Below are 13,070 nucleotides of genomic sequence, written 5' to 3' on the forward strand. Positions count from 1 at the left end.
GGGGGGGGGGGGGGGGGGCTTCCAATTGAGAAACTGGTCTTTGATTGATTGAGTAGACGTGTGTTGATATGTGAGGAATCGTATATAAAGAGTAAATGTTTAAAAAAAAAAATTGTATTTCAATTGCACTAAGCGCTTTATTTTTTTGCACTATAAATAAAGACTGCTAGTATCGCTCCTTTTTAGACACACAGTAAATGATTTTCAAGTATTGAGTTTTTCACTCTCTTTGGAGGAATTAGTCATCTTTTAGGGCAGTTTGTTCAAAAAAGTAAATAAAAGCAAAACCTCAGGGAGGAATTCACTAGGAAAATCAAACTAAATTATGCAAATTAGGTAACCATGCAAACATGGCCACAAAAGCATGCATTAATTGCGGTAGAGTATCACAGATTTGTGTGAGCTTGTATACTTTACAAAATAAATGACAATGAAAATTTAACAGCACTATTTCAGCACATTTTGCACCTGGTTAGACTGGATTCTGGGTGGTTAGTGAAAAAGATGCTCAAATACCACAGTACACACAAAAGTGGCACTTAGTAAATTCACCCATCAATTGTTAAAAAAGAAGAAAAAGATCACAATGTTGCTCGTTCTTGCAGCATCTTGCAAATCTCTTTCACTGCTACCTCCACCACCTGGAAATCATAAGAATGGGTTGGTGTGATCTAACAGCTCTTTTTATACATATGGACTTACGGTCAGCACCTGGAAAGAAAAAAAATGCTTGTTCATAGTGACTTTATTGCTAGAGGTCACTGTAGTTAGGTGTTCGTATTGCTGGGTGATTTCAGTGATGACCTGTATACATTAAGTATTCAAAGCATTTAAAAATCAAAACACAAATGAGATGTACTGACTGTAAAAAACAAAAAACAATGATTCAGTTAAAAGTGACCACTGGTGTATTTGCTGCTCAGTTGCATAAACTTTTACCAACTGTTTTTGCATCAAATCTCTTCAAAACACTGTCACTGTAACCCATGAAGCTTGAAATTGCCATTGAAAATGATTGACTTCAGGTCACTTTGTTGCTCTAAATGGCTGTCAGTGTGAGGGGATCCAACAAAACTGAAAACATCAGATGAACCTGAAACCGAATTGAACATTCATATTTGCTTCAATGATTAGTCTGCATTTTAATGTTATCCTTTAAAACAAGTCACCACCTTCACACTATTTGTAGACATGCATGATGTGTTGTCATATGATCAATCTGTCAGTTTTTATGTTGCATGCAAACAGAAGTTGATGCTTTTGTTCTTAGTCAGGATTTCAAACATTGTACTTGTTCTCGAACAATAGCATATTAGACGTCCTCGTTTATAGTCAGGCATACTTTAATTACCATGTCTAATGAAACAATTAAACCCCAGCAGAAGTCACAGCTTCTGATTTGTACCTTTGTGTTGCCTTGGTAACTAAAAGAGAAATATTTTGTGCTCAACATCTCTGCTCTTATGCTCTTAACAGGTCTTTGTGGGTACAGGGTCTTATATAAATCTGCGTCTCCCAAGAAAATCCTGATGGATATTGATTCATTGTTGCTCTCTGACTGGCTACTGAAATGCAGTCGTCTTTCTTCTGCATAACAATCGACGACCTCACCTTTCCTGCGCTAAAAACAAAGTGAGGCACTTAATCCATTAAAAGCATGGTAGGAAAGGCATATTTCAGACCCCAGTCTCTTGAACACATTAAAAAGGTCCTAACAGAACAGGAAATTAAAGTGTGCTGTCCACCGTGATGAATTACAGAAAAATATGTATCGCCGCACATACTGAAGAGAGTTTAGATATGAGCGCATTAAGACAACCCGTATATGATCAACCTCCATGGAATGTTTTATTATAGATCATTGCCAAATATTGTCTGAAGTGAAGCTACATGACTATGATGTCATAAATGAAAATAATAAAAGCACACGTGAGGTTGAACAGAAAATGAAGATTAAAAAATAACAAGGGCACATCTTGACCATATTTACGGTACAGTGATTAACAAACATACAAAAAAATGGCAAAAATATTCATGAGTAAGAATAAAAATGGCAAAAGATTGCGTCGATGCGACAGGGCTTACTTGCAGTCCAGGCCACTTGTATTAAGACATTAAGGTAAGAAACACACAGCGTAAATTATCTGAGCTGCATGTCCGTATCCATATTAGTATTTTTTATTACATATTTCTTTGATTCTTCAATAAATAAAACAACTGATAACAAGGAAACCTTGGTACAATGAAGAAGTGTGTCTTGTATTTCATCGACGGCTTCAAGTAGTCAAATATCCATGCTTAGACTTAGAAACATCTGCGAGAAAGATTAGACCTCTAATCTAACAATATGCTCTGCTTGTCCTTACAAAAACGTGTGTGTACTGTATATATATTTTTCGTCCTTCACATGAGTCAACATTGTCGGATTTTTCGGCATGAAACACACTGAATAAATCAATTAAATGTTCTCTCTGTACAATAGAATTACTAAAAAAAATACAACTTAGGTTCGTATGTACATCATCTACCTAAAAAGTACAACCGCTATCATGTAATAAAATATGTAAACAAATTTCTCCTTCGACACAGTCGACTGTGACAACAGATAGATTTTTTTTTCACACTCTTCACATTAGATTTATTTTCGTATAGACATCCTTTAACAGTATCATAGCACTGTGCCAGTCTGCACCAGACAGCTGTATAAAAAAGAGAGAGCAAATGGACCAACATACATACGGTTGAAAAAGTTCCAATCTGCGGCCCGTTCCCTTGTCAAGTCGCTTTGAGGGACGAGAGGTCTATCTGATGATCGGATCGGCCCGGTGGGCGGATGTGATCGAAGCGAAGGATGGCATGGCATGCACTACAATCAGTCGCTTTACTGAGACAAGGAAACGTCACTGTCTTTCTGGAAACTCACACATTTGCAATATTACAGTTGGTTGTACAATTAGAATGATCAGTTTCGGCTGGAAATCATAACAGTGCTGTGCTGTCAGAGCCTCGGTGACCGGTCTTCGTTTATTACATCGTGTTTTTCTTCTTTTTGCAGAGAGCAAAAAATGATAAGACACCACATGTAATGTATATAAACAATACAAATTTCTCATATATAGAATTTATATATATATTTATATATATATTTATTCATTTATTTATTTTGTTGGCAGGAGTCCTTTTTTCGCGTGAACAACATTTTTTGGGTCCCACTTTCGTTACGGACGTCAGCACTATGTGTCTCTTACATGCTTGAAACGTTCTCCTCTTTTTTTTTTTCTTTTTTTTTTTACAGTTACAAAAGAAAAGAAAAACGAGATTTACGCCAAGGTTCACATACCTCTAAAAGTCACTTTAGGATTATGATGTAGCTGTGGAATATTCTACACTGATAATGTCTCCGACCAGATAGAGGAATAAGGTCACTAATGTTTGCTATTTTACCTTTGCGGTATGCTTACGGTTGTAAGTGTGCTTTATGGTACAGTTCGCATCAGAGTTCGCCTTCTCAGCGCGGCGCCGGGGTTTGACTCCTGTCGTCTTCTCTCGGCGCAGCGCCCAACAGCTCAAAGTTCTGTCAAAGCGATGAGCAACATTCTCACACGTAGTACTCCTTGTCCTTGTTTTTCTGTTTCTTGTTGCCGCTTTTCACACTCTGCTGCTTGTCCTTCATGACTGCTCCATTGCTCTGCGCCGAGTTGGTTATGTAATTCCTGGTCTCATCCACTTGGTAGGATCCCTCGTCCCTGTTTCTGTACTTATACATGGCGTACAGCAGAATTAGGATGCACAAAGCGGCAGCGGCAACTATCCCGACGACCATTCCGGTGGTGCTGCTAGATTCACGGACCACCTCGGAGGCCCCCGGAACCCGCCTGATGCCCGGCTCCGTGGGGATTGCTGTGGGTACATTACGGAACATGGGGGAGGTTATTAATGGGCTCTTCAGCTTTGTGTTGCCTACCTCATAGGAAGTGGGCAATGGAAGCAAGACTATGTCGGGCTGGGGCTTTAGCTCCCTGTGATTCATTTTGCCCGCGGGCAGTTTGGGTGGCGTGGACGTGGTTGTGGAGCGGCTCAGCTTGGGGGAAAAAGACGTGGTAGTAGTCCTACCAGAATCGGAGACTTTGTTAGGTCTAAAGTCCTTGGATCCCCACTTAGGCGCGTGAGCTTTGTAGCCACCTTCAAAGGTCGACGAAGACAAGGTCTTATCTGTTACCAAGGAGAAGGTGGTGTAAAAATCTTCATCATCAGTAGGGGGCAGGTTAGAGTCGTATGCTTCCCCAGAGCCATACCCAGATATCATCAAGCCATCATCATCATCACAATCATCGCTGCCTCGGTCCGACAAGCAAGGTACCCCCGCCTCAGTGGCCATGGACAGGGACTCTTTGGTGGTCTCAATAATGGTGAGGTGGGGGCGGAGGGTTGGGGGAAAGGGGATGGAGGGTGTACGAGTTGCTACAGAGGGGAGCTCTAAGGGATCCTTTACAAGTATTGGGAAAACTAATTCGCCTCCTATAATTGAACACAGACACGAGGCAAGTTAGTCTCGAAAACTGGTTAAAAAACACTAACGGATACAAGGCAAAACGTACAAAAAAACAAAAAAACTAAACAAAAATAAAAGACAAAAGCAAAACAATATCGAACATAAATGACTATAAGTTGGCATCAAAAGGACTTGACAAGTCTTTGTGGGTGAGCTGGTTTGCGAGCTATCTGAAGTTGCGCGTGAATAATTAACATGGGCTAACAATAGGGCTGGGAAAATAAATCGACGCATGGCGAATTGAGAAATGATTCTGCATCGATTCTGAGATTTTCTGAATGCATCGTGATTTTCTCTCTAATCGATTCGAGCTTAGTTTTTAACAGCAAATGGCACTGCATGCTTTAGAAACAGTCATACTCTGCTTGCTTACAATTCCTTATACTTGAACCTAAAATAATCATTCATGAAGTTCGAAAAAGTTGTAGCGAATTACAAGGGTGTTCACAGTGGGCTGTGTTTACATTAATCTCGCGTCATAAAGTGCACAAGCGCTCTTCTTCATGAGCATTTGAGTGTGTGGTTAAAAACTAAGCTCAGAATCGATTTCAGAAAGAATCGCGATGCATTCGGAAAATCTCAGAATCGATCCACGAATCACGATGCATCGATTTATTATCACAGCCCTAGCTAACAATACTAATATAAATCACATATAATGTTAATTTCTACTAAAACATTTGAAACTTTTTAACACAAAAGTTGCGTTTGTTAGGATTAGCGCATGCATTTCAACATGAACTAGTAATAAACAATATACAAATGAACATGAATCAAGACTAATAAATGCTGTAACTTACTGAATTGCATCCTTATTGTAAAAATATTGATTTTAAATAGTATTTTGCATAATTAAAAAGGTATAAATAATTTCCTATTGCCATGAAGTCTCATGACCTAAAAATAAATGCTGAAGAAATAACATAAGAACAGTACGTATAAGAAAATCATTATATAAGCTACGAGGTGAAGTCTCACCTTATGACGGTTTCATCTGTTTTATTAGAAGTGAAACAATGTCAACAGCTTGCATATTTTTGTAGAAAAACATCTCTCTCTATGTATAAACACGTGTGTGATGGAAGATGTGGCTCCCCAGCAGTGCACTGACTCTTGCCTTTTGAATGACCTCCTAATGGCAGCTACTGTCTCCATAATACAATGACAGCTGAATGATTTCTCTAATTATCTATTGAATATGCTTGATTTCCGAAGGGCAAGGCTTTAATCTAACTAATAAGCAATCGCTAAATCTAATACGTAATAAGTAATAACTAAATCTAAGTAATAAGGAATTTAATGAATGCTGCTTTCTGTATGTTAAAATGCTACAAGTACAGTAGCAGTAAGATGGTCAGTTCTTTGTGTAGTTGTAACGTGTTGCTATTCAGAAAGAAAGGAGTTATACTAATACTAGAAGAAAAACTATTTGGTGCATCTGCCATGCAACAAAAACAAAAAGTTCCATTTCATGGACTTTGAAGGTTTGTTTCTGCTTTCCACCTGCTAGGTATTCAGACTGTCATTGCAAATGAAAGATAAAACTGCCATCAGGTTTGTAGTAAGACTTGCATAAAAATTAAATTCAAAATCAAAAGAACTTAAAGAGGCAGACTTTAATAACAACAAAACTAAACCAAAGCCAATACCATAAGTTCTTAATAACTAGTCATAGCACACAATACAGTACTGACAAACAGGCAATATAAACATCAGCAGTATAATTTAGCAAATCGAGATCAGAACTTCTTGATCTCATAATATTAAGAATTTAAACAAGCATAAACGGCATATATATTATAAACATAAACACATAAGCATATCATAATTTTTTGTCAACTTACATCAACAAATTGCCCGCATGATTTTGGCATGAAGAAAAAAAAACGTACAAAAGAAAGTTGTGTAAGAATGTTCTTGGACAGGTTTTTTCTTTGTGAAAACAAAATGACTGTCATCGTGTTTCTGGTTAGATATATATTTTTGTTTCCCACATGAGAGAGTACAGGGAGGCAACAACACATACATCCACACCACATAACATGAAAAATAAACTTCACCATTATTCTCTTTTGTTGTTACTTTGATATATAATCCAGTTTTCTTACAAAAACTGTACATATTTGAGCCTTTGATTTACATAGCATTTTGTTGTTGTTAAATAAATATCTACATTCTAGTAATTAAACTTTTTGCTTAGATTGGTTTTAATCTTTAGGTTTGAGTGAATGGATGACTGTACATATTTTACCATAGCTAGAGGGGGGGAGGAAGGGGGAGGGGTTGTGACAAGGGAATTGGACCTATGAACATACTACATAGGAGATGATAATGATGGGGGTGATTGTGTAAGTCAGTTGCCATGTCCATGTATAGGCAGTACGAAGCGGTCGGGCAGCATTAACGTTTTTGGCTGTAAGGAAGGGATGGGGATATACAAACAATGAGCATATACATGCCCATCTACGAAAAAGAACAAAACTCTAACACTGACAATCTGACAAACCCTAAACTGCAACTTCTTCGCCATGCAGTTTGGAAACATTCTTAAAACGTCAATTGTTCATCAAGATCAACTCTCAAAATTTGAAAAAACAAGAAGTGTATCAAGATCTGGAACCTTTTCATTGACCATCATGTGCCTTTTTTATTTATTTCTTTTTAAATTATATAATTTTTAAAAATCAAATTGGGTTGTTTTTGCATTTGAGGCAGTGCAATTTTGTTCTTGATGTGATTTGAAAATGATTTTGATGATTTATCACTGTAAGCACATGGGATTTTCATTGAATTAGTTCCAAATCTAAAAAAGAAGACCAAAAATCAAAACACCTTATCAAATTAATGATAATTGTGATTTGATATTCACATCTAGTTCAAATTTCACCACTAATTTTGAACCCAAAAATTCAGCTAGTCAAAAAATGGTAACCAACAAAAAATGAAATTGATTTGAGTGTGTAAACTAAAAAGACAAAATTCCCAGAGACGAAAGAACAAAGCAATTCTAATTTTCACACACTACAACCAGATGCACAAACTATAAAACAGACACAATCGAGAGGGGCAGTTTAACAGACAACTGCTTCCTCTGTCATGTGACCCAAAGACAAATATATCTGTCATTGTTAGTCTTAAACATGTAACAGGCGTGCAGTCTGGATGTATGTCAAAGAGAGAGGAAAATTGGCTGAAAATGGGTTAAGTTTTTTTTACTGCAAGATGTTGACGCATGCGTAAAGTAAGTTGCATTTAGGGAGAGTAGACAAACAACACAGCAAGCTGGGGGTCAAATCAGACATCAAAGGTTAAGCGAGGTCAAAGAAGCCTTTTAACCAGGGCCTGTAGGTCACAGATGTTTGTCTGTTTGCTTTCGTGGCACACTGCTGGGAAATACAGAGCAGATTCCTCGGTAAAGTCATTAAATCTCATAATCATGGACGGTACCCACAGACTTTGGTTCAAAAGCAGCAGAGTATTGATTGAGGAATTCCACAAGAGGGTTCAAGATAGATGACTTATAGAAAATAGAAATAAACTCTGAAAACTTTAGCACGAACAGTATTAACTTATGAGATGTTAAATTAGAACATAATCTAATTATCTAAAATCTATACTTTACTTTCTAATAGAAAATAACAAATACATTCCTCTCAAAAATAATTAAAAACAATGAAACTGTACAATGACTAGTATTGTGGGGAAAGCAGTGATTAATGAAAGTATAAGATTCTTACAATATATAATACGCCTTTATAAATACTGTAATTTGTCAATTTAACTGTCAATTTGACTTCCTTTTGATTGATAGATTAGAACAATGTGTCAATATATGTGACACTTTAAATGATATACTTGCAATGTATTGAAATTGGTAATATTTAATTTATCCAACATTATATACCAGTGTAGTGCATGCTGGGAAATCGTGACATTCCAATACAGAGGGCTGACTAAACAACTGTTAAGACTCGTTCACACCAAGAATGATAGCTATAATGATAATAATATTACCTAGCCTCAATAACTGTCTATTTAATATAAGCTGCAGTTATGTCGTCTGCTGCTTTAACTGCTAAAGCTCTTTAAAGCTCTCTGATTGGCTGTCAAAGTTTTTATCATTCATTAGCTGGAAAAAATGGTTTTGAAAGTTATTTCAACAATGTCATTCCTCTGTGCTATACCTGACAACATTTGGGTACCAAAATACGGGAAAGGGGGGCGGAGTCAAAAGTAACAATTTTTATATTATATTATATTATTTTTATATTAATTTAAACAATTATTATCAAACAATTATATTCATTTAGTAACATAAATGTATCTTTGTGTAGGCTATATCTTTAGAGTTTTATAATTCATTATCTTCTTGTCAAATTTATAACTGCGTGTTTTATGCGTAAAAAATAAGGGTCGTTTTTTGGCTTTGGTCTAAACAAAGCGCAGAAAGGCTTATTGAAAATAATGCTAATTAATTATCTGCCAGCAGGTGGCGCTTTTCGCCAGGAATATAGCCGTTTCCCCCTGTAACCTCAGTAAACAAAGCAGCGCAGCACCTGACTTTGAAACTTGCAGCGCTCATATTTAATCAATTAAATAGTCTTTTGAAATGTAAGCTATATCTCAATTTACATGTATATTTCGTTTTTTCACTGGAGCACCACCTGAGTCTTCTCCCATTTTTACCAGTGATCATTGTTTCCTTCCCACGGTACTACCTGCGCACATATCATTAGCATCACTGGGCTGTAGGTTGCCAAGTTGAGGGGACAAATGGGTTGAAATTTGTCTGCATCGATTGTGTGAGAAAGATGCGTTTCATACAAGATCTGGCAACTTGACAACCTTGCAATTTGTTGTCGTGATTATTCATATAATGAGGTTTGGCCCATACAAATTACAGGAGTTTTACGGAAGCGAATGTAGCAAACATATAAAATATGCCCAGTGGGATTTTTTTTATTTTTTATAGAAAGATTAAAAATACGGGAAAATATTTAAACGAGATGATAGCGGGATAGAATGGTAAAATACGGGAGAATCCCGGGAAAAACGGGAGGGTTGACAGGTATGCTCTGTGCTGTTATGGTTATTGTTGTGGTGTGGACTCTATACTTTTAAAGTATCATTTTAACTTTTATCGTTCTTGGTGTGTGAACGGGCCTTTAATGCTCAAGGCTGTGACTGTAGTGCACCACCAGACTGACTTGTTTCAACTAATTACAACACACACTTTCTGTTAATAATGTACATCTATGCATGAAATTGACTGACGGCACCTGACAAGAGTGTACATCTGTGCGGTAAGGTGCCCCATTAGAATGCAAACACTGTAACGCATCGAGTATTATTTGCAAAGTGAGACTATTCAAAACTCTTCTAACACAAGAGGTGTATCTCAATGTCGGGTGTCTAGTGTGTTCTTATCTCTGGTTGCACTATGGATAGGTAATTAAACAGGAGCTCCAATGCTGAACGGCCACCTGCAGGCCTGTGATAAAAGCAACTCTCTCTCTCTCTTGGCACAGGATGGGGCCAAACAATACTGGCTCTCTAATCTGGACCGTTCTTTCCTTTGTTCTACCGTTTTTTTAATCATTTCCTGCATTCCAACGGCATCTAATTGCTTTTGAGTCTAAAAAGACGCTCATCTCTGTCTAATCAGCATGACAAAACAAGCTACACGTGTTCGTAAAAAGTAGATATCTGCTTGAATCAGGCTAATAACTAAAATCCAGCTCATTACATATGCATCTTTTGGAAATTTCTTAGTACTGCGTGAATCTAAAATCAGGAGTGCAGCATATAATGCCGTCTGGCGTTCATATAAGGAAGAGAAATGAGTCCTACAAATGCAATTCAGAGACACAGCATATTTCACATAGACTTCATAGGAGCCATATTTAGTTATGTCTCATTTTGATCTATTTATTACAGAAAAATATATTAAATGGCTTCAGAAGTCTTGGAGTATAGCGTGGACCACTTTTAAGGAAAATATTTGTAATTTTGTGTTTAATACTGATTTTAAACAACATGAAGTTGAGCAGAGAATGACAAAATGTTTCTTGGGTCATTCTTACTACGCAGTTAATGAACATGGGGCTTAATATTTTTGTGGAAACTGTGATACATTTTCTTCTAAATGATTCTTTGATGAATAGCAAGTTCAAAATAACAGCATTTAGAAATCTTTTGTAACATTATAAAATGTATTCACTGTGATATTTGCTGATTAAAAGTATTAATTTCTTAAAAAAAAACTAAATAAAATAAAATACTGACCCAAAACTTTTGAATGGCAATGCATGTTTAATTGTAATATAATGGATACAACAATAAACTCATAGTTTTTTAAAATGGGAATCATATTAGTCAGTGTTAGTCATAACTACCCCCCCCCCCCCCCCCGTAATATCCCTTTAACTAACAAAATTACATTCATTCTATACTGATTGTGGTTTTAGTCTCACTTTAAAACATGAAAGATGATAAAAAAGTTAAAAAAGTTAAAACCCTCAAGCTGTAAGCAGTAACTCTCAATTCCTTCTCCGAGAAATGACTTTTATTTCCATTCTGTTGGGCATCCTGTTAATTTTCTCTAATTTGTTGAGCTTGACCATATTTCTGACATTCCACATTTTTATTTTTTTTTATTACAAAGGTTACAGAGCTCAAAAGGTACTGCTTTACCGAAATGACCCATCTCATTCTTCATTCATCTTTATCTGGTTTGAGCCAAGCTGACGTTTTAATGACAGAAAAATATCATGGGACTTTTTTTTTTTTTTTTTTTTAGCAGAAACAAACAAATTGCTATCACAGCAAAGCAAAACTGGAGCTTGTTTTTCATTTTAACAAAATTTTCATTTTAATTAATTATCTCTAATTATTTAATCAAAAGCCTCAATATGAGACAGTGATAAGCCTGAACAAATCACACTTGGAAAGATGTAGAACTTTGCTCTTTAGAACTGATTAGTATTACACTACATGCCAACACAAATCTGCAATGCAACTTTAATATTAATACATCGCACTGAACCATTCCTGCATATGTAAACTGTACCGTAAACTATAAGAGTGAGAGATGCTTCTGTCAAACAGATAATTGAGTCTCTGGAGGTTTCTTGCCCTCAATTCCTAATTAATTTCACCTTTTGTCTTGTTCAAACGGAAATACTGTACTACCGAATCATTTAAAACACTCTGAAAATGAGCCCCATTTAATGTTTCAGAATAAACTAAATGTGTGGGGTTTATTTACAACTTTCTAAAAATACATCCGCAACTTTACATAACATAAATATAACTTTTTTGGTTTGCATGCAAGCATGAATTTTAAAATAATGAGGTCTGTGTGCAGAGAAATAATTTGAGAATGATACAGCAGAACCGCTCTACGGAATAATTCTGAAGCGTATCATTAATCAGCAGAAGCCCTCCTATGGAATTCCAGATAGGGGATAAAGGGGAAAACCCAACAATTTTTACAAACAGAGAACAGAATCACGTGACAACACGTCAAGACAGACACGTTGATAGACAGGAACACGATTTGGTACAGGAAATGCAGCGGAGATCTTTGCAACCATAAGCTTGAGGTATGATGCTTTGTTGAAACTGGCTCATACATACAGTACAGCACTCAGGTTAGTCTGATGGTGAGGATATGCATGGAGATCAAAAAATGGCGCCATGCACTGAATAATGAGAGAATAGTCTGGAAAATGGCTCTGACTAGCAGCTACAATATTACATGCCACAAATGACTGCTTAAGAAAGCGTGACATTGAGAAGTGCATGGTTTGTGGCAATAAAACTCTTTCTATGCCATCTGCATTCAAAAACGACTTCATATGCAGACCGGCTCAGTCAGGGGAGGAGGAAGAGAGAGCGCAAAGGATCGTTCAAGGATGCTGGTCATTCTTAAAACACAACTTTCTTAAGATATATCAATGCTTGAGCTCTAAAAACTCTTTGGATGGCAAGAAAAGATTTTGTTGCCTGTTATTCGCTTTGTTAATCAAAATGGCAATGTTCAAGGTCAAGCCCAGATGGAACAGATGCTTGAGAAAAATGGAGGAAAAATCGATTTCAACACCAAAATACCATGCGGAACAAGATGAGGCGAGATGACAGGAATGTTGCTTTTGGAAAGCTGGGAAATAACATCGACCACGAGCAAGCTCATGAAATTAAGAGGACGAATCAAGGGGAAGTACCCCACGCATGCGGTACAGAACACACGCCGAATATGAGGACGCACCCCTGCAGCGGTTATGTCTCATGCAGCTTCACATCAACTGATGTAGAGGTTAGAATGGCATGAATTTCTGTGTAAACGTGACTGGATGATTGGGACCCTGCCAATAGCTTTCTTTATGAGTACATAAAGATTCCAGAAAGATGGATATTGTTCTCAAACCGCTAAACTGATGTCATTTGGAAGAAATTGGCATTGGCATTTGAGAGAATTGCAGAGAGTCAGAACAGGCTAACAGAGCAGATCACTAGC

The 13,070-nt window shown here is 36.9% G+C and overlaps 1 protein-coding gene across 2 annotated transcripts in view; it reads right to left on the reverse strand.

Moving 5' to 3' along the window:
* Positions 1–3,120: 3,120 nt before the first annotated feature.
* nrxn3a (neurexin 3a) overlaps positions 3,121–13,070 on the reverse strand; it is a 316,731-nt gene continuing 306,781 nt past the window's right edge. For both annotated transcript variants that reach the window (XM_016269700.1, XM_016269699.1), the window contains one exon: positions 3,121–4,518. In XM_016269700.1, the coding sequence (XP_016125186.1) occupies positions 3,599–4,518 (920 nt within the window). In that variant the 3' untranslated portion in view covers positions 3,121–3,598. The remainder of the gene's footprint in view (positions 4,519–13,070) is intronic.

This window comes from Sinocyclocheilus grahami, unplaced genomic scaffold (assembly GCF_001515645.1).
Source record: "Sinocyclocheilus grahami isolate Dianchi unplaced genomic scaffold, SAMN03320097.WGS_v1.1 scaffold54.1, whole genome shotgun sequence".
Lineage (NCBI taxonomy): Eukaryota > Metazoa > Chordata > Actinopteri > Cypriniformes > Cyprinidae > Sinocyclocheilus > Sinocyclocheilus grahami.